The sequence below is a fragment of the Peromyscus leucopus genome, chromosome 6, assembly GCF_004664715.2.
Source record: "Peromyscus leucopus breed LL Stock chromosome 6, UCI_PerLeu_2.1, whole genome shotgun sequence".
Taxonomy (NCBI): domain Eukaryota; kingdom Metazoa; phylum Chordata; class Mammalia; order Rodentia; family Cricetidae; genus Peromyscus; species Peromyscus leucopus.
In genome coordinates, this window is record NC_051068.1 from 117,563,652 (window position 1) to 117,586,618 (window position 22,967).

The 22,967-nt window shown below is 37.4% G+C and overlaps 1 protein-coding gene and 1 long non-coding RNA gene across 9 annotated transcripts in view; one reads left to right on the plus strand and one right to left on the minus strand.

Moving 5' to 3' along the window:
• The window catches only part of Spata1 (spermatogenesis associated 1), a 37,154-nt gene that overhangs the window by 5,742 nt on the left and 8,445 nt on the right, over positions 1 to 22,967 (minus strand). For 3 of the 7 annotated variants that reach the window (XM_037207183.1, XM_037207184.1, XM_037207185.1), the window contains exons 5-13: positions 22,455 to 22,508; positions 22,187 to 22,364; positions 18,090 to 18,183; positions 17,487 to 17,556; positions 14,263 to 14,371; positions 13,556 to 13,681; positions 6,860 to 7,038; positions 3,689 to 3,787; positions 1,326 to 1,413 (exon numbers count right to left, since the gene is read on the minus strand). In XM_037207183.1, the coding sequence (XP_037063078.1) occupies positions 1,326 to 1,413; positions 3,689 to 3,787; positions 6,860 to 7,038; positions 13,556 to 13,681; positions 14,263 to 14,371; positions 17,487 to 17,556; positions 18,090 to 18,183; positions 22,187 to 22,364; positions 22,455 to 22,508 (997 nt within the window). Of the gene's footprint in view, positions 1 to 411; positions 524 to 1,325; positions 1,414 to 3,688; positions 3,788 to 6,859; positions 7,039 to 13,555; positions 13,682 to 14,262; positions 14,372 to 17,486; positions 17,557 to 18,089; positions 18,184 to 22,186; positions 22,365 to 22,454; positions 22,509 to 22,967 lie in introns of those variants that run through there. The other 4 variants (XM_037207180.1, XM_037207181.1, XM_037207182.1 and 1 more) reach the window with 3 other exon arrangements.
• On the plus strand, positions 1,415 to 9,893 carry LOC119088235. Of its 2 annotated transcripts, XR_005091865.1 has the most exons (4): positions 1,415 to 1,473; positions 2,279 to 2,378; positions 7,775 to 9,282; positions 9,459 to 9,893. It is a non-coding gene; the product is annotated as an uncharacterized LOC119088235 (long non-coding RNA). The 2 variants fall into 2 exon arrangements; XR_005091864.1 differs by having other exon boundaries at positions 1,431 to 2,378.

The following is a 22,967-nucleotide window of genomic DNA, read 5'->3' on the forward strand; positions in this document are numbered from 1 at the left end:
CGAACTCACAGAGATCCGCCTGGCTCTGCCTCCTGAGTGCACCACCACTGCCTGGCCTGTTCTCTTTTTCAAAGCAATTAACAACAACATCACAGGGCTGGAGAGATGGCTCAGCAGGTAACAGCACTGGCTGCTCTTCTAGAGTGTTTGGGTTCAATTCCCAGCACCCACATGGCAGCTCACAACTTCATTTCCCTAGGGGCTCTTTAACTCCAGTTCCAGAGGATCTGACTTTATGGCACACACATGGTACACAGACATACATACAGGGACAGACATACAAACATCCATGCATATAAAATAAAATAAAATCATAACATTGTATTTATATTGCTTTCTGAAAATACATAGATTAAATGTTTGTTGTTGTGGAATAATCTTTTTGTACACTGTGAAGATGTGTTACTCTGATTGGTTTAATAAAAAGCTGAACGGCCAATAGTTAGGCAGGATTTCCAGGCAGAGAGGATGCTGGGAAGAAGGCAATGAAGACACCAGGGATGCAGAGCAAGTAGGATGGGCCCTATGGAGATGAGGTAATAAAACCACAAGGCAGAAAGTAAATTAATAGAAATGGGTTAATTTAAGTTATAAGAGCTAGTTAGAAACAAGCCTAAGCTATCGGTCAAGCTTTTATAACTAATAAGAAGTCTCTGTGTATTATTTGGGAGCTAGCTTGTGGGACACAGAAAGACTCACTACAGTTTGTATCCTTTGAACTCCATGTACATAAATCCTGTCTTCTTTACATATGATCCCCTCCAAACTGGAATAAGTGATGTATTAGCTATTTGTTATGACAGTGTTATGTTTTCTATTTACTTAGTTGTTTGACAGTAAAATGATTTACTTCCTTAGTATATGTTAAATAACTTTATATTTATAAAAATCATATTTCTAAAAGCAGTACAAATTAAATTATTAGACACAAATTTGTCATATACCTATATATGCAGTTGTTTTTAATTGAAATATGATTAACAAAATTTTATTTCTAAACAAATATACTGGTATTTACTAAAACATATGTTTTGCTAATCATTAATTTTGCCATCATACTGGCCTTTAAGTTCATTAAAAATAAGATTATAAAATGTAAAATAGGTAATAGCCTCAAAATCTTCAAAATAAACAGCCACTATTTAGATTTATACTATAATTTGCAATACCTACACAAAAAGTAAAATTTTAGTCTTATTTTTAAATGAATTCTTTAACTACTACATCAACCTTATGATTTATAAAAAACACTGCAAAGGAACACAAAGGCTTGTTTTGTTCCAGTCATTCTCTAAAATCTCAAGAGGTTAGTTAGATGGACTTACACAGTGGAGATTTGAAAGATGGGCTCATTTTCTTTTGCGTCAGTTCAGCTTTCAGTGTCTGTAAATCTGAAACTGCTTGTTTTCTCATCTGCAGAGAGAGGTGCCTTTTAGAAATGAACTTCACCTCAGCATTCCAGAGGATGTCATGGTGGGAACTGCTCTCATTTACCTTTCATGCCTTCACTCTTACTATATTACTGCAGTAAATTCATGTTATACATCTTGGTTAATAGGCATTCTTATCCAGCCAGATGTGCATGAGATAATGTCCGTTGTGAGTATATAAACAACGGTTGAAATGTCTCAAAATATAGAATAAAAGGAACTTTACTTTTTACTTTGGCTTCACAATCTCAATGTGTAACAAGTTAAACAAGTGATAATAGGATCCTGCATACAAGACTCTTTAGGGAATGAATAGATAGTTAGGATACACTTGTGCCCAGAATGCTTCGAATATCTTAAACCTTTGATTTTCTTCATTTCATAATTAAGGAAACAAGGCCAACCAAAGGCTAAGTACTTTGCTCAGAGTGTAAAACTACAAGGTTGGAACAGCCACCTGTATTCCACATACTATGTATGGACCAAGAGCATTAGCACCGCCTATGAATTTACTAAGAATAATGAATCTCAGGCTTCCCTGGGTTTATGCAGTCAAATGCTGCATTTTTAAACAAATTCTCCTGTTAAGATAAACCATTAAACTTTTAGAAGTACTACTTATGCTCCACTACCTTGAGTAAATATGGTTGCAACACACTCAGGCTTGATTTTCTGCCTCTTATTTCTCAATAGTATTGGTGGGAATGTTTTAGGTGCTTCATTCAGAAATCAATAAATACTTATTATTGGTTATATATCCTCTAGGCACTATGGTTAAATACAGGACTTTTTTTCTTCCAGTCCTTAAGCTGAAAACTTCTTGTCTTTAAAACTAAATTACCATTTAGGTTTGAGCCATAAGTCACAAGAATAAAGTTAAAATCTATACAGAAGGTGGAATCTAATGTGCATGCTTTCCAGAAGAAAGCGTTGGAAGTCATAACTAAGGTAGGATATACTCCTTTCTGCATCCCCACTATCCTCGGGTGTATAAGTCTCGACTTTGGCTTCCTCTCCATATACTGAACATATATTGTTTCCTTCACTGGACAAACTTTTTATTGCACACTATTTAATATTTAACTCATATTATTGAAGTTATCCTTTGTTCTTTTCCTCTTAAGTCTTAAACATCCTATTGCTGAGAAAGCCTTGAGGGAAGTGAAATGCATCTGGAACTGCACTGTCCAGTGTAGTAGATAGTAGTAAATTTAAATTAACTAAAGGTAAATAAAATTCAAAATTTAGGTCCTTCATCATACAAGCTATATTTGAAGTGCTTAATATCCTTAGGTAGTAGTGGCAACCATATTCAATGGTGAGTTATAAATATCTTCATTCTAGAAAGTTCTATTGGTCAGTGCTAATTCTGGAAAATAATTATTCTGTGCCATGCAGCTATCCTGGAAAAAGAGTGAATGGAGAATTTCTGTGGCCAGTCTTTACTGTTTTATGTATATATGCTTTAATGAAAGAATATACAGTCTTCTTTTGTTTTCTGTTCAACTCAACAAGAGTTTTTTAATTTCTAGGGATAGGGTTGTAGTTCTGTGGGGATGTGCTTGTCTATCATGCACAATGGGCTGCAAGAACCCCCAGGTTGCAATAATACAGCATGTCCACACAGAGATAGAAACCACAACAAAGGCATCCATGCTCTAGAGATTCCTATGATATAGTTCCTATGTATTCCTATGATACAACTATATATCACCTTATAAAAGCTAAGCATGCTCCAAGTCATCTAGTAGATATTCAGTATAGAAAAGCTCCTACCGAGAAATAAAGCTTATATTAATGCAGTCTCTGCTCCCAAGGAGACTCAGTACCTAGCAGAAGAGTCACACTTCATATGTATGAAAATAACAACAATGAAATAATTACCCAAGAAAGGGAAACAAATCAAGTTAGGGGCTTATGTGGAGGTTTGTCAGATGTATGAATGTATGAAAATGTAGAAAAACCATGTTTAATGTTATTCTGTTCATACTGTACTGACTCACATGGTCCTTTAACTTTTAATTACTTTTAGTAAAATTTTACTTAATTTTTCTTTGGCCTTGATATAACATGCATCTTTTTTATAATGTTTAATTTTCTTCCCACATTTTTTTCATTCATGTTCTTTACTGTTAAGGTACTAATTTAAAAAGAGTCAGTCCCAGCTACCCTTATGATATTGACATTCAAGGTTAAAATACTAAACTATTTTATTTCAAGATGAATGTTATAATCTGATTAAGAGAAACTTAGATTACCTTAACTTCTAATATGAGTTTCATTTTATCAGTGTCCAATTTTCTCTTAAGTTGGTCAATTGCATGCTGTACTTCAGTGATCTGGATTATAAGATAATTCTGTGTGAGACAAAAATCATTTATTTAGTATAATATTTGAGTATTTAGAATAAATGGCCTTATGAACATAAACTATGAAGTGATCAGGAAAACAATCCATTTCAGAAAGCAAACTTACTGTTTTGGAACCTTCCTTTCTGTTGATTCTTGTGCTTTAGGGATGACTGTCTCTCCTGTTCTACCTCTAGTCATTACTCATTTTTAAAAACTGAGCCTGGCATCATGGTGCATATTTATAATATCAGTATTCAGGTGGCTGAGGCAGGAGGATATCAAGTTTGAGGCCAAGCTGGGTAAGATCCCGTTTCAGGAAACAAAATTGATATTTGTAAAACTAACCATCAATGTAACATCATTAACACTATTAACTTATGAATATATTAGCAAACACTTAGAATTCAGCACAGTATTTTTTTATCTGAATCAGATTAGGATTATTTAAAAATATGTAATAATTTAACTCATGTAAGAAAATATACTAAAAATAAAAATATTTTTTTTTCCTGAAAAACTTATGCAGTACAGTTCTCTTTACTAAAGAAGTTATTTAAGAAATTTATACTTCCATGCAGGACAGTGGTGGCATCTGCCTTTAATCTCAGCACTTCAGAGGCAGAGGCAGGCATATCTTTGCATTCAAGGCCAGCCTGGTCTACAGAGTGAGTTCTAGAACAACCAGGGCTACAGAGAAACCCCGTCTCAAAATACGGAAAACAAACAACAACAAAAAAGAATTTTAAACTTTCTTTGTGAAAGTCTCATGTTGAACCACTAAAATAGTAAACATATTAACTATGCTAAAATAGTATTGACTAATATGGTTGTGAAGGTCTAGACTTGACTTTACGGGCTCCATCTTAGGGAAAGGGCCACCATCTCAGACTACCTGCTGTACTCAGTTCCAGGAAGGACCTCAGGAATGTGCTATGACAACTCTAATGGATACAGAGCAGAATCCTCCTGCAGACATTCTGTCTGCGGTTTATGGCCCTTGAAAATATCTAGATAATCCTGCTGAGCAGTCCAGAAAACCCTATTCAGTGTGTTGTGGTTCCCTGCCAAAAGTCCAACCCAATGGTGTCAAATGTGGTTTTGCACCCAAAGTTCTAGACTAATAGTTTAAAAAAATCACCTTGCCCCAATATTCCTTCTACCCAATCCCAAGTTGCCAGTTCCCAGCTTGTGGTTTTTCCCTATAAAAACTCTCTACACCTGGGCTCGTGGCCACCCCTACATTTCCTTCCATCTGCCCTGCAGTGGCTCAGGTTGAATCTGAATAAAAGGACCCTTATGTGCTTGCATCAGAAACTGGCCCCTTGGTGGTCTCTGGGGGTTTTGAGAAATGGGTACAACAACAGCAAGTAATTATTTTAGCCTATCTGGGTTTTATATTAAAGTTATCTAAAGTAGTAAACATTCTCTATTTCATTATGTCTAAAGTGGAGTCATTTTCATAATTAAAATATCTTTAAATCTTTTGAATATATGAGGTGAATCTAACAAAAAATGTTAAATGACTCCTGGGTTTATTTTTGCCTATTTAATTATGTGGTAGAATTATACAATAAAGGATACTCTTGATGGCGATGTCAGATTCAAGACTATCTCAACAAAATAAATGAGTTGATCAAAATTTCATATAATTTAAAAAATTCTTTAGAATATCAGTAATTTTGAGTTTTGTGGGTGCTGTAACTCCCTTTCCCCACAGGACTACAGTGAGCTTTATTAGCAGCTTGATAAAAATTCCAAACACGCCCCCATGGTCGTGCATTCCATGGTGGGACACTTGGTCATTTCCTAAGTCCTATTCATACGTCCTACTAACCCATGCCCCATGGCTGCATGGTCACATAATTGAGAGGCATGAGCAAGTGATCTATGCGCATATGTGGAGTAGCCACATGGGCCCGTGTGTGCAGGTGTGAGCTGGCTCTTAAAAAGGCAGGCCCCATGTTCCCCTGCCCCCCTTCTTCACACACATGGGCAGGCCTGATCACCTCTATCCCTTTCTCCTTGTCTTAATAAAACTCTTGTTAGTGGATTCTGTCTTGTTTTATGACTTTTCCTTGCAGGGTAAGAGCACCACTAAAAACCATCACACTTTACCTTTGTTTATCTGTTATTTATTTCTTTGTAAAGCCTAAGGCAGCCAGAGCATTCCTTGGCAATTGTTACTGATTCAGCATTTTGCCTAGTTAACCCTCAACTAGGCTAAAGGAAAGATTTTTATATTTCATGATTCTGTGTAGTAGGAAATCTAGTAGAATCGTTGTATCTAGGATTAATTAACATTACAATGAAACAGTTGTTTTTCACTGTATCTAGAGTAAATATGAGAATGACTAGTTATTTTCTAGAAGTACTTTGGCCTTTAAGAAATCATTATGGAAAACAGTGATTGTTTTCTGTTAGCTATAGAGCTGTTTTTTCTGAAGCTGCTTTTGCATAACTCTTGTCACAGGACCGTGCTGGCACACCTAGAGGTCTTGAATTACTGGGTGCAATCAGTACACAATAAGAACTAAAGTGGCAGGGGTGTGATGCTTTCCTTCAGAAAACGTATACATCAGGGGCTTTGGTGTGAGGAACTTGTTTACCCAAAGAACAACTTTTATGTAACAATAAATAAGCCTTTGCTCGGCTGTTGGAGGTTTAGTTCATAGAAACTGTTCCTCCCTGCTGCCACAGAGAGCCTAAATTACATCTTGCAGTGACCCTCTTTCAGAACACCCAACCACTCTGGACCAGGTTTCTCTCCTATTTTAAGAACATATGATCCTATAAGCCACTGGCAACTCTACTGCTGTTATTAGAAAAAAGCTGTCTTCTGAAGCCAACAATCCAGACAGGGAGGAAATACCAACAGCACCACAGCCCTAAGAGACAGTATCTTCTGACTGTTGCCTCCTCAGCACCTCTCCTGTGATAGCAGGCCAGGGACTTTGTTTTTTACTGTCCAAGCAAGTTTTGCTACAAGTAACTCAAAGAATCCTAAATACAGTAATACAAGTATAAAGAATGTTTCCTGCATAGGACTTTTCTAGAGGAAGGGTGCACAGTTTATAGTACCTTAGAATCTGAGATGTTTGCCAGATTCCTTGGTCTCATTTTGATTTCCCTGGCTTCAAGCTGCATCAGGAGTTTTTTATAGTAAAGTTCCAAATCTTCTCGAAGTTTTGTTAAAACTTCCTCCAATGATGCTGTGACTTTCTTGGTGTCAAAGTATTTTTTCTTCCAGCTATCACAGGCTACAAACAAAACAAACTACAAAAGTTATAGGTGGATACTGTTAAAGCAGTGGTTCTCAACCTGTAGGTTGAATGACCCTTTCACGGGGTCACCTAAGATGATCGGAAAACATATTTAATTATGATTCATAATGGTAGCAAAATTACAGTAGCAACAAAAGTAATTTTATGGTTGAGGGGTCACAACAACATAAGGAACTATATTAAAGGTCAAAGATTAGGAAGGTTGAGAACCACTATGTTACAGGATTAAAGTTTTAAGGTAGAAAGGATCCTAGAGTTAAAAAAAAAATGCCAATTTAAAACATTTTCCTTCTCGACTTTATTTCAGCTCTTATAGACTTATAAATACCTAAAGCTGAGAAAAATGTTTGTTAGATAATAGCATACTTAGTGCATTGATTTGAATAATAATGGTCCCATAGGCTCCTATATTTGAATGCTTGGTCTGAAGTTAGTAAAATTCTTTGAGAAGGACTGGGAGGTGTGGCCTTATCTGGAGATGTACCACTGGGGGTGAGGGAAGTGGAATTTAAAGTTTTGAAAGCCCATTCCAGGCTCAGTCTCTCTGCCTCCTGCTTGTGTATCAGATGTGAGCTCTCGGCTACTGCCCCAGTGCCACGCCTGTCTGCTTGCTGCTATGCTTTCTGCCATGAGGATCACAGACTAGCCCTCTGAGCTGTATGGATGGATGCTTTTTGTTAAAAGTTGCTTTGGTCTTGTTGTCTCTTTACAGGAATATAAAAATAACTAAGACAGAAGCTGGTACTACGGATTAGGGTATTGCTGTGCCAGGCCTTAGCATGTTGCTTGTTGGTGGAATGTTGACTTTGGGGCTTTGGATTAGGGAAGTGGTTAAATGCTATAAGCAGGGTTTAGTGGGCCATCCTAGTAGGAATTTGGAGGACAGTAGTGATAAGAGCAATGTGGACTATGGAGGGCCAAATCAAGAGGTTTTAGAGACAATTATTGTAATATTTTGGCAAAGAAAGTGGCTGCTTTTTGCCTTTCTCCTAAGAATCTCCCTGAGGTTAAAGTGAAGAGTTTTAGACTAACATCACTGGCAGCAGAAATTTCAAGACAACATAGTATTGACATGTCACATGGCTATTAGTGACCATTCATCCATGTCGACAAGGCAAAAGAGCAAGTGGGGCAAAAATACAAATGTATGTTTCAGGAGAAAAGGAGCACAGGGGATGTAATGCTGGAGCCAAGTCCTGTGCTCAAGGAAATGAGAAGTTTAAAGAAAGGCCTGATGCTAAATGGATACTAAATGAAAAAAGGGAGGAGTGCCTTCAGCTAATTCTGTAACCTGTGAAAGAAAGTGTTGGGCGATATATAACACTGTGAACTCCATTTGCATTAATTAAATAAAATTAACCTTGGACCAGGAGCCTGAGTTAGCAACTAGTTGAGAAAGTAACCATAGAGCATCAGAGGCATCTGGGAGAGACAGAGACATACACTGGAAGGAGGAGGGAGGGATTTGGAGTGGTGTGGCTTTTTTTTGTTTGGCAGAGTAGAAGAATGCTCTCTTTGGGAGATGCCAGCAAGGGGAGGCCAGCTAGTTGTTACTCAAGCTCTCTGAGCTAGCAGGTTTTCACCCCGTTCTTTGAATCTTGAGTCTTACTTATAAGTAGATCGATAGGGATTTAGTTGAAGCTACCTTTAGGGGCAGAGGCAGAGCCTGTGCATGTGGGAACAGAATTCCTGTGAGGCTGAGGCCTGAGTGGCTAGGCCACTGCCAGAGAAGTAGGCCAGTAACTTCAGAGTCACAATTGCTGGCTGAAGTAGCAGTAGATTAAGGCACAGCCTTTGTGCTGAAGTTAAAACAACCACCCAAAGGATTTCCTCCAACTAAAAACTACAAGTGAAAGCTTATGCAGATGTAGTTAAGGAAGGAACCAGGTTCTGGCCTATGCAAGAACATGGCAGCTTCATCCACATGGTTCTGGTTTTAGTGTTAAGGATACAGGAATAAAGGGTTGTGGAATCTTTTCTCCATGGTTAAGGAAAGCTGAGGCCAGGTATGTGGCAGAGGAGTCACTGCATGGATGCCTAGAGAGGCTTGTGTGAAGCTATGAAAGTGAACCTTGTATTGCAATGGAACCCAAGCTGTTGGAGATGACACATTCATGGGATATCTGCTGCAAGCTGCAAACAAGGAGTTGAAACAGCCCAAGAGATAGAAGTTTGTTACCATCAGCGAAGCTGGAAGGAGTGGGAGATTCTATGAGCCAGGTAAGCTTTTTGACATCAGACAGAGATATAGGATCTGGAGTTTGTCCTGACAGACTTAAGTCTTTCTTTAGTCCAGTATTTTCTCATTATGTCCCCTTTCCTTCCTTTTGGGATGGTAATGCATATTCTGTGCCATTGTATGTTAAAAGTATGTAATTTGCTTTTTGATTTTACAGGCAGTTACACTTAGAAGATTGCCTTGATTCTCAGAAGAGACTGGACTTTTAAATAGTGTTGATACTGTGAAAGACTACAGATACTTTTAAAGTTGGATTAAGTTCATTTTGTATTATGATATGGCTACAAGCCTAATGAAGGCTAGGGAATGTTCGTGGTGGTTTGAATGAGAATGGTCCCTATAGGCTCATATATTTGAATGCTTGGTCTGAGGTTGGCAGAACTCTTTGACAAGGGTGTGACTTTGTTGGAGGAAGTGTATTATTGGGGGTGGACTTTGAGGTTTCAGAAGTCCATGCCAGGCTCAGTCTCTTTCTCTCTCTGCCTCCTGTTTGTGGATCAAATACAAGCTCTCAGGTACTGCTCCAGTACCATATCTGCCTGCCTGCTGCCATGCTCCCTGCCACGATATCATGGACTAACCTCTGAAACTGTAAGCCCTCAATTAAATGCTTTATTCTATAAGTTGCCTTGGTCATGGTATCTCTTTCCGGCAATAGTAAAGTAACTAAGATACTTAGAAATATACTAAAATAAAGATACATCTATGAACCATAGCCATGTTTTTCTTTAAGCATAGTTTCTGAAAAGTCTTATTAAAAAGTATCAAGGCCATAGAGAAGGCTCAGCTGTTAAGATGGGCTGCTCTTTCAGAGGACCTATGTTCAGCACCTTGCACCCACTTCAGGAAACTATAATCACTTTAACTAGCTCCTGGAGATCTGATGCCATCTTCTAGTTTCTGTGGGTGTCCACATATGTTCACACAGTTGTTTGTGCATGCACATAAATAAAAATAAATATTTTTTAAAATTAAAAATACCATACAGTCAACATATATTTACTTTATTTTTGAAAGATATAAATTGTAAGGCTGTTTCATTGATTCAGCCACCATATTGCTTTGTTCTATGGAATCAGCTAACCCATATTTATCATTTATCAAAGTTACTCCACACATTTCCCTCACATTCTATAGGTAGTGTCATAGTTAACCCTCATCATCAACATGACTGGGTTTGGAATCACCTATGACAAACTTCTCTGTGTATCTTTGAAGGTGTCCAGAGAGGATCAATTGAGGATGGAAGACCCATCTTGAATGTGGGTGGTACACACCATAGGTTGGGATCCCAACTGTACAAAAAGAAAGGGTGGGGGGAGAAAGCCAGCATCCACCAGCATCCACCTCTCTGCTTCCTGCCTGGACCAACAACCATCTCTCGGTCCCTCCACATGCCTTCTGGCTTTCTTAAACATGAGTCAAAACGAATCCTTCTTCTCTTGTAGGTTGCTCTGTCAGCTATTCTGTCACAGCATGAAAAAAGTCACCAACACAGGCAGTTCCTCAAGCCTGAGGCCCTTGTTGAGAAAAGTCAATTATTTCAGTACTAAGGGGAGTCTAATATAAAGTCTGTATAGTGGTGTGCCACCCTTGTGTTTATTTCTTTTAGATGATCACAGAACTGAAAACCTCTACATTACAGTGGTTTGACAACAGTTCCATAGCTGCATGAAACTTCACCTCAGAACTTGGCTCTCTCTCCAAGTCTGCTACCCGATCTCAGCAGCTTCTTCTTGTGCCACTGCCTACAGTCCCCCCGCCCCCATCTTCTACCGCTTCATCTGTCACTACAGTTGCTGGCAGCACTGGCATCTTTGTAAAGCTGCACTCTGGTCTGAGCTACCCCCTATTCCTGTAAACCATACTCCACACAATGTGATTATCGTCTTCATTTTTCAAAATGTATTTTTTTACAGTGCTAGGGCTTAAGCACATGGCAGCTTTACTACAAGGCTTTATTTTGTTGTTGTTGGGTTTTGTTTTTTGAGATGGGGATTCTCTGTGTAGCCCTGGCTGTCCTAGAACTCACTGTGTAGACCAGGCTGAACTTGAACTCAGAGATCGGCCTGCCTCTGCCTTCCAAGTGCTGGGATTAAAGGTATGTGCCACCATACTTGGTCCTAAAATGTTTTTAGCTTAAAATTCTCCAAGTGCTTCTAACCTTACGTAGAATAAAACCCAATCTCTTTGATTTGGGTTTTCCGATTTTTTTCTTTTTTGTCTACATTCCACTTGACTTAGCATGCTCCAGCTACACTGGCTTTTTTTCAAGCCTGACTACCACAAGGCTATCCTGATCTCTTCACCTGAATATTTCCTGTTCCTCTTATCCAGACTGATGCTTCTTTACAATGCCTGCCTCATTAATTTGATTTGGGTATGTCTGTTCAGAATGCTTTCCTGGGAACCTTAGCTAAAGCCCCATGCTGCATCATTCTCGACCGTGCCTGTACGTGTACCCGTGTGTGTCTGTGTGCCTACATGCCTGTCTGGGCACCATGTGTGTGCAGTGCCCCTAGAAGCCAGGAAGGTGGTACTGGATCCCCTGGAACTGGAATGACAGGTGGTACTGGATCCCCTGGAACTGGAATGACAGGTGACTGATAGCTGTTGTATGGTTGTTGAGAACTGAACCTGGATCATCTAGAACAGCCACTTCTCTTACTGCTACGTCATCTCTCCAGTCCAACTGTGCTCTTTTAAATTAGTTTTAAAATTCTGATCACTAAAAAGCTGATACTGTCTTCTTTATTATCAGTCCTCTACCATTTGGAAGCACGTTCCTTATAGCAGGGCTAAGCCCAGGTCTATTCTGTTCACTGCTGCATCCTTAGTACTTAAGTTAATATACTTGGCACATAGCAGGATCACTAAATATCTTAGTGTATGTGTGTGTGTGTGTGTGTGTGTGTGTGTGTGTGTGTGTGTGTGTGTACACATTACTTTTGAAGTAAAAAGTGACTAAATTTCCATTTAGGAGGGTGGTGGCGGCGGCGGTGCACGCCTTTAATCCCAGCACTTGGGAGGGAGAGCCAGGTGGATCTCTGTGAGTTCGAGGCCAACCTGGTCTACAGAGTGAGATCCAGGACAGGCACCAAAACAACAGAGAAACTCTGTCTCAAAAAACCATTAAAAAAAAAAAAAGACTGATTTAGTGTTAGAATCTAGGCCCCAGTGTTAATTTGACTCTTTCAATATTACTCAGGGCTGAGTTACTACTTCAAGGTAACAATTGAATATTCTTAAGCACATTCTTCATAGATTATGAAGTGGTCTATGGTGTTCAGTCACTTTTAGGATTGAAACTGTTAGTATTTTGCTATAAATCAAGAATTCTAAAATAAATTAATTCAACATATGGCTTTTTCTTCATAATCCTCAAATGCAACCCAAAATGAAGGCCTCTCAATCATTATCATTTCTCGAACTATTATCTAACACTTTCTTCACCCTGGCTCACATTTCCCTTCATTCCTACTAGCTCTAATCATATTGCTTCTGGTTCTATTACAAGAAAATGCAAGCCCCCCCCCCCCCCCCCCCCCCCGCAAGTTCCCTCATTCATTCATATTAGCAAAGCAGCAAGGCACATAGATCCCCAAATTAAGCAGCTAGGGCAGTTCCAAGACTCAAAGATAGCTCCTAGAGTAGTGAAACAACCCAGTAAGCTGAGTAGAAGTTAATGGGAGAAGGATCATTTGATGACGGGGAAAAGCATGGGAGAAGGCATGGGGCCAGGACGCATGCTTGGGTCCTAGAGCATCAGCTCCTCCTGGAAGGCTTTCTTGGTTTCTTCCCCCCAGGCTAGTGTTCTTCCTTTACATTTCTATACATACAATTGTGAAATTCCTCTACAATAGCACTAAACACAATGTGTCAGTTAGTCTTAACTTGGTTATTTTCCCTGATTGTGCATAACTATTAGTATCTCCTCAGCCCTTACGACAGTGTCTAAATATGCTAAACACTTAAATACTTACTTAGTAAATGAGTGAAAGAATTCATTTAAAATGAGTTTCGATAGCAAAAATATTTGAGTTTTAATTTACAAAGCCTTATGCAAAGCATTTATTGTATGAAAGTCAAATAACAATTGTTTTCTATATTAATATACTGCAATTATGTATTACTTAAACTGTAACAAGTGAAATAAATATTAATTATAACTATTATTTATACTGAAAGTGTCAATTCTGTAGAATTTAGGGTTAGTTTTCTTTATAGGTATAAAATCTGTGCAATAAACTTTACCATGATATCGTTTCGATTTATTTTGTTCAAATAGTTTTTCAACTTTTTTAATTAGTTCTTCTCTAATATTTTCCAGATATTTTCTTTCTTCCTTTACTTGTTTCATTTGTTCAATAATCTTCTCTCCTAGAGAGATTATAACCCATACTCATCAATTCTGAAAAGCTAAAAGATGGCTCATATCCCAAAAGACAAGCGTTAAAAACCTGAAAGTGTATAAACAGAATAACATATATTCAAAACGGATATTTTTCTTTCTGTTCTTACCACTATGGAGAATCTGGAGGAGACATTTTTGATTTGCTTGGATTTATAAAATAGTCTATTTCTTCTGCATTTACATAGATGTGTGAAACTAGGTAGTCAGGTTAAGTTATCCTTCTATTTGTTACTTCCTTACTTTTGGTAAATTTACTTTGGGCCCGTGACTAAATATACACTGTAATCAACATAGAACTAATATAATTTATAATATATAATTTATAGTAGAATATATATAACAGAATTTGCCATTAACTATTTTCAATATACAGTTAAGTGGCATTGAGTTACTTACAATGTTGTATAACCATTCCCATTCCCCACCTCCATAACTTAAAAAACATTCATAAATGGAAACTTTTTGGCCATAAACAATAAATCCTTGTTAACATAGTTAAGTTGCCTCACGCAGAATTATCCATACTTACGATGTTACAAATACTTACTCTCAATTTTTAACAAAGAGGAATCAATTAACCTTGAAGAAACTCGCTGAGAAGGCAATGAAGGAAAGTCAATAAGATCAGGTAGGGGGGTGTACTCCTTGTCACCCACCTGTAAGCAATCATGAGAGGGACACAACCGCAGTGTGAAACTTACTTCTATTTTGTCCACAGTGTCTGCTAAAGCACACCAGCAATGCCTTTTTATTACATAGCAATGCACTCCCAATTCTACATTTGTAGCTATACATTATTTCTCATGTTCTTGTCTCTCCATTTCACTATGACTTGGACATTTTATGAAGACAGTACAGAAAAGGGCTTTAAAAAGTCATTATCTTTCTAAATGTGATTTTTTGCAAGATTTCTGATTTTAGTCGCTCAATATAATAGCTTCTTAAAGTTTTTAAGATGGCTACTGATTTTTTTCACCCTGTCAATTTTGAAACTTATACTTGCCAAGAAAATTGATGAGTCTATCACATTTTCAAAATGTTAGCATACTGTTTTGTATATTATTCTTACAAGCTCAACCTCCTCTGTGTTTTATTTCCTCAATGTCTTGTCTTTCCTTTCCCTCCTTTCCTTTCCTCCTTCATTTGTATTTATATACTTGGTTTTGTGTATGGTATCTGCCTATGGAGGTTCACAGGACAACTTGCAGGACTCAGTTCTCTGCTGTGGGATGTTCTGTATGGCAAATGTGTTGCTCTGATTGGTCAATAAATAAAACACTGATTGGCCAGTGGCTAGGCAGGAAGTATTGGTGGGACTAACAGAGAGGAGAAAAGAAAGAACAGGAAGGCAGAAGGAGTCACTGCCAGCTGCCGCCAGGACAAGCAGCATATGAAGATGCCGGTAAGCCACGAGCCACGTGGCAAGGTATAGATTTATGGAAATGGATTAATTTAAGCTATAAGAACAGTTGGCAAGAAGCCTGCCACGGCCACACAGTTTGTAAGCAATATAAGTCTCTGTGTTTACTTGGTTGGGTCTGAGCGGCTGTGGGACTGGCGGGTGACAAAGATTTGTCCTGACTGTGGGCAAGGTAGGAAAACTCTAGCTACAGTTCTCTCCTTCCATCAACTGGCTGGTGTCATAAAGCTTGGTGTCAAGTGACTTAACCTGCTGCTCTTGCCTCAATTTTCTTCATTTTCATATTTTTACCTGTTCTTAATAAGGTAACTCAAGTATTGCCATGTTGATGTTTCTCTCATTACTTTTATAGAACTTGAATTGTTTTAAATTCTGCTAGGTTTTGAATTCTCTAATATACTAGTTACTACTTTTAAATAAATCAAGTCTTATTCATATTGTTTTGTTCATTCTGCAGCTTATTTAAAGTTTCTACATAACAGAAATTAGATTTTTCTCCATACAGCCTTCTAAATATCACAAAAGGAAGGCAGATAATTTATATGTACAGCCTAAGATCCCAGAATCCTACAATTTACATGCAAGTGTGGAGATAGGAACTCTAACCCATAGTGTGGCCAGGAGGTCACACTGAAGCAAAGTCAGATGCACACTTTATATTACAGAGCACTATACTTAGACAGCATAGAAATGTCAACTCTGCTCTACTCTAGAAGGACAGGACTCCACCAAGAGCAAGATTTGGTAATCATAGCACTTTGAATGAGAGGGTCCAAAAGCAAGAAACTGAAAATATAGAGGGCTGGAGATGGTTATCGAGCAGATTCAGTTTGCTTTGAAATGTGTTTCTTGGGGGCTAATGGCCGAGATAAGAGTTCCATTGAGTTAAGTTAATAGAAGAGAACTGCTCAGCCACTGAAAATACCTGTATTTGACAATCACTGCAGGAAGGAAAGATTTATTTCAGCTTTAGTTTTAGTGGTCTCAGTCCATAGCTGGATCTCTCTATTACTGATGTTTCTGTGATGAGGCAGACAGACAGCAGCATGACTATGTGGCCCAGTGAACTATTTACTTCATAGTGGACAGGCAACAGAACAAGAACATCTACCAAGTGGACTTCCTCCATCCTCTCCTTGTATTCTGTACAGGACCCAGCATGCTGGAGCGTGGTGTCTCTACTTAGGATCTTCACCACTTATCTCTCTGGAAACACTATCACAGACACATTCAAAAATGTGCCTTACTAACTCCTAGGCATATTTCAATCCATTAAGTCAGCAATCAATATGTATAATCATATCTACCTAAGGTTTTGTTGTTGTTTGCAGGGGAAAGGAAATCAAATGAAACATATGTGTAAAGTGCTTAGAATAGTGCCTGGGAACAGATACTCATAGTTGGCTATTACTAAATCTAGTATTGCTAGCATCTTAATAACATCCTAATTCATGCTACAGATATTTACAAAATACTCTCCATGTCTTCACTCCTTCAGAATAAACTGGTGAAGTAAATATTGTTTATTAGCTCTTTTAGATTGTTGCTAGCCACCACATTAAATAGCTGATCTAAAGCCACACTGCCAATAACTGAGAACCCTTTCAATGCACTCAAAAAAATCTGTTCTAAAGAGTTGAGTTAATGAAATACATCTATCAGCATATTCAATTATAAATTATCTTAAAAAAAAAAAAACAAACAACCACCAACAATTAAAGGTCAGAGTACCTTAAAAACAGTGAAAGCATTTAAGAAAATGGTCTAATGCTGTGGGATGGTCTGTATGTCAAATGTGTTGCTGATTGGTCATTAACACTGATTGGCCAGTAGCCAGGCAGGAAGTATAGGTGGGACTAACAGAGATTAGAATTGAGAGAACAGGAAGGCGGAAGGAGACACTGCCAGCTGCCGCCATGACAAGCGGCATGTGAAGATGCCAGTAAATCACGAGCCATGTGGCAAGGTTTAGATTTATAAAAATGGATTAATTTAAGATGTAAGAACTAGATAGATAGAAGCCTGAGCCATTAGGCCAAACAGTTTAAATAATATAAGCATCTGTGTGTTTATTTTATAAGTGGGCTGTCGGACTGCCGGGGCTTGATAGGACCCAGAGAGAAAACTCTGCAGCTACGGTCTAAAAAGCTGTTGTATATAAAATTTTCATCCCACTTATTTGGGCATATTATTTCTTCACAAAAGTAGAAACAAAAATTGAACCACCAGTGATACTACTGATATTACAACAATATATTTATGGCATTATAAATAAAAGCAGATATTTAACCTGTAGCTCAAATTAGTATTATGTTGCAATGCTACATTAAGTAAAAATGTTAATATCATACCTGTTTGGCCTGCTGTCTATTGATAGTTGTATCATCATCATCATCATCACCATCTTTCCAAAGAAATGGACTTAAAAGAGAATAATAGATTTGAAAGTCATGTTAAAATTTGACCTACATATTCATACATGATGTTTACTTTGATGTTATATAAACACAAATATAACTTTGAAAATGGTTAAAGTTAACCTAAAAGCCAGATGGGTGGCTTGTATCATTGTAACTTTTTCCCTGGATGAAGCAGAGGATTGCTTGAGCCTAGGAGTTCAGGGGCAGCCTGAGCATCATAGCGTGACCCAACCTCTTATTAAAACAAACAAACAACCCCCCGCAAAAAAAATAAGAAGAATCATACTGAGCTGTATATTTTCTTTCAAACTCACAAACTAATGTGAGTAGTAAAATAAGATATCACTATGGGTCTATGTTAAGGTTAAAAATAATTAGAAATTTTAGAAACATAATTATTTTATGAATATAATTCTTTTGCTTATACAATTGATGCTTAATTTGAAAAGTTTATAACCTACATTGTTGTATAAACACATTCTTTTCCTTATACTCAAGATCAGGATATGTATAATCAACATTTCTACTAATTACCTTTTTAGGTTCCCAAAGCAATCATTTGATTCTTCCAACGATCCTGGCAACTCGGAATTCCCAGGGTGATTTTGTGTAGTCTGGCTTTCCTCAGCTGATGTTTGTGTTCATTCATGGCAAATAAAATTCAAATATTAGGAAAATAGTCAAGTAAGCATTGTTCTCATATGTATATGTTATAACCTTATGTCACAAAATTTGCAAACACAAATGCGTATTTTCCAGAATGAGTTTCACAAAGTATTAGTTCATATGAATAAAGATTCTTTAGTGAACTCAACTGATCACCCACCCTCACCAACACCACAAGCACGTACATGTGAACATATGCTATTGCAGTATTTTTATGTGCAACATGAATTTGAAAGAGGAAATAAGTTATGTTTTATCAGACTTAGTCTTCATAAAACCTTTTGTCTAAAAATACTATTGAAAAAAATCTGAGAAACCTATTTAAGAAAATTCTAGTATGAAAACAGAAGAAAACTTTTATATACACTTTCATTTATAAAAATCTCCCTCTGTTTAAGTAGCAATTCTTGGGGACAGAGAAATGGCTCAGCAGTTAAAGAACATTGACTATTCTTCCAGAATATCCAGGTTCAATTCTCAGCACCCACATAGTAGCTTACAGCCACCAAGGGATCTGATGTCCTCTTCTGGCCTCTGGGACATTGGCATACACATGGTACACAGATATACATGCAGGCAATACATCCACACAAAGGAAGTAATTTAAAAATAAATACATCTTTAAAAATTTAAAGAATAGTAATTTTTTAAACATGTCTTTCTTAAAACTAATACTCTATAAAGATCCATGGACCTAACCGATAATGTAGATTATTTCCCTAGAAATCAGTATTTTAAAATGTATTTAAAAAGTGAGCCAAATTAATATTTTAAAAGTCACTTTACGAAGTTTGTCAAATCATTTTGTGGGGGCTGGAGAGATGGCTCAGCAGTTAAGAACATGGACTGATCTTCCAGAGGATCTGGGTTTGATTCCCAGCATTCACATGGTGGCTCACAACCACCTGTTATTCTTATCCCAAGGGATCCAACGCCCTCTTCTGCCCTCTTTGGACACTGCATGAATGTGGTGCACAGACATATATATATGCAGGCAGAACACCAGAACACATAAACAAACAAAAGCATTTTTCCACTTGAATTTATCACTTTAATTTAAATTTAGCCACATTTCCCAGTTGACATTGACAAAGTCAAGCAAATGGGAATTTTCAAAATGATCTAATTGATGTTAAATGAAAAAAACTGGATGTAACAGCTGCTTAAAATTAATAGTAAAACACCACTCTGCTTACCTACCCCAGCAAATAAATGACAATGCAAAACTAGTAGACTTGTGGGTCCATTCTGACAGTTGTATAAGATATATATCTGTCATTTGTGCCATCAATACAAAGTGGATCAACATGTAATCTGTGCAATTTTGAGTTCTTTGTGACAAAGGCAAGAGAAATTTAGGGAATGACATGTGACAGTGCATTGTACTAACAACGTGTATAACATTTTAAATAATTCAATAAGCCTCTAGTCCAGTGCTATAAGCATGGGCTTTTAACAAAATCCAACTCAAGTCCTGGCACTGCCATAGCATATGTGACTTCACCATTTCCTCCTCTTTAAAGTAGCTTAGTGCTGAAGCACGCACAAACACACACACACCACACACACACACACACACACACACACACACACACCACACACACACACACATAAATAAATGTAAAATAAAGTCCCTGACTTTAAAATCTGATTTCAACCTCAACTGTCATTTTCCTAGATCAGGCCTTTAGTGCTCAACTTTATTCTTATTGTTACCTAACTTGTGTTCCTAGAACTGAAATGCAATCCTGTCACTCTCAATACTCCAGTTGGTTTCTACTGTCCACTGAATTCTTGAGCTTGTCCAAAGTTCTTAAATCCTTACCTACCTCTCCAGAAATACAAGTTCACAGTACATGCTCATCCTTTCTCCTCATACTATAATAGTATTAAATGTTTGAACAGATCCCCACTAACTAAATCCTGAAAATTCCATCCATATCATGATTATATGAAGGAACATTTCATATTCAAACTATAATATCAATAATATTTGGAAAAATACATCAAAATTTTGACAAGTGACTTCTGAGTAGCACAACCATTATTAATCTTTATTCTTGATACACACTGCAGTTTCTGGAACTCTTAAGAACAAGTATTGTGTTACAGCATCTCATTTAAATTGCAGGGATTTTGTTTTGTTTTATTTTTTAGAAAAGCACCAAAAAATTAACCCCATTTAAGAATCAAACCTGGCCGGGCGGTGGTGGCGCACGCCTTTAATCCCAGCACTCGGGAGGCAGAGGCTGGCGGATCTCTGTGAGTTCGAGGCCAGCCTGGGCTACCAAGTGAGTTCCAGAAAAGGCGCAAAGCTACACAGAGAAACCCTTTCTCGAAAAACCAAAAAAAAAAAAAAAGAATCAAACCTGTAGGCTAGAAGATGGGTTAGCTGGTAAAGGCACTCATCAAATCTGATGACTTGATTTAAATCCCTGGATCCAGCATGGTGGAATGAGAGACCTCATTCCCACAAGTTGTTCTCTGACCTACACACACACACACACACACACACACACACACACACACACACATAAATGTAAAATACAAAATAACCACATTTTTTATAAATTTGTGGAATTTAACATTCCCACAAAGTTTTAAAAAGTTGTATGCAGTTATCATAATTCATGTAGAATGTGAAATCTGAGACAACTCGAAATTTGATAGAGTAACCACATCTTCGTTAGCCACTCCACCTTGCAGCACTCAGAAATACTGGATTTTACTGTGAATGTTTCCAATTTCTTCCCCCTTAGTGTTTAGGTGATTGACATGAATGAAAAGAACAGTCATGCCAAGATAAAGATTCTCACTGAGTATTTATCTTACTGGCATCAACTAATACTAAATATTAACACAAGAAATGATCCAGAAACTGGTAAGTTTGAAATATCATCTGGTGTAGAATAAATTGAGATGACAATAAATATACTTAGGAAGCAATATCCTGCAGCTGTAATGGATACTTTCGTTAGTTTGAGGGAGATATACTTCATTTACATTTAGTATACCTGTTTTTTCCTTGCACATCTTCTTAGCCATGAAATATGATAAAAATGTTTAACTGCCATTTTTCTAAACAGCGTTTATAAACAGCTTGTATAAATTTAATTTTAATTAAAGCATTTTTGTTATCTGTCACTTTGTTTGCATGTGACTGTGTGTGTATAGGTGCACCAGTGTGTATGGGTGTATGTACACAGGTACACATGGAAACTAGAAGTCAATCTTAGGGGTCCTTCTTCAAGTGCCATCTACTTTTGTGTGTGCTTTTAAAGATTTATTCTATTTTTAATTATGTGTGTTTGTGTGGATATGTACATAAGCCCTGGTGCCTATGGAGGTCACAAGAGGGTATCAGATCTTCTGGACTACAGTTAAAGGCATTTGTGACCAGCCTGATATGGATGCTAGGAACCAAACTCAGGTCCTCTGCAAGAACAGTAGTAAATGCACTTGACCTCTGAGTCACCTCTCCAGCTCCTACCATTGTGTTTTTGAGGTAGGGTCTTACCCTGGCTTGGAGCTCACCAAGTAGGCCAGGGTAGGTAGGCAATAAATTCCAAGGCTTTACCTGTTTCTGACTCACCAGTGCTGGTGTCCAAGTGCATATCATCACGCCCAGCTTTTGTTTTGTCTTCATGAGGACTCTGTGTACTGAAGTTGGGTCCTTACGTTTGCAAGTCTAGCATAGTACACACTGAGCTGCCTCTCTAGCCCTTATTTTATTTTTAACAGAATATTGTATTGTTTTTCCTTTTACACCTTTACATTTTTAAGCTCCAACTGAACTACAGCTTTCCTTGTATCTTCCCTCTATTTGTAAGGTTAGATTTGCCCAACATCTGCATATAGGCTCGGCTGCTCAAATTTACTATGTATAAAAAACTCTTTGCCTTCTCCATTTTAGTTGAGATCACCTTCTTGATTTGTAAAGTCTTTCCAAGTATTTTCCAACAAACCTGGATCTCCAGGGTCATCCTTTGGTAAAGTTACACTATCTGGTCTGTGGATTGTTCCATTGATCTCTGTAGTATCATTATTATTCTGCTGTTCATCTAAAGTAACTGTTGATGATGCTGAATAAACATTTCCTAAGTGATCTATTACAGGAAGCAAATATAATTCTGGTTGAAGAGCCTAAAGCACAGGAAATTTTTTAAAAAGTCAAAACCAACAAAATCCACGTTAAGTTTTAAAATTAGTTAAGTTTAAGATAATAATACATACATATGGAGGAGCAAATGCTTTGAGTTTCAGTTCTGATTCTTGCTTTTCCTTCACCTAGATTTAAATACATAAGAAAAATTAAATCTTTGATAATATTTTCAATTATTTTTCTGTGCTTTTCTATGGAAGACATACAGCATATCAATAAAAAAAAAGTAACTACAGCTAGGTCAAAGAGAACATAGAATTCAATCCTACTTCTAGTCACTGAACCAAACAACGGAAATTCTATGTCCCTTAATAATAATTATGGTAATCATTTCCATGGGAATCAGTGTATATCTGGCACTATTCTGTGTGAGGTACATAAATTAGCTCAGCTAATCTTTGCAATTTCATGAGACAGATAGGAACATCACCTCTAATTTATAGACAGGGATACAGAGGCATAAAGAATTAAATAACTTGCTCAGATCATAATAACTGACTATAATATGGGCCCACAATGTCTTCCCACTTCACAATGAAGGTAATTTTCATTAAAGGATTTAATCATGCTATTCATTTGCTCAA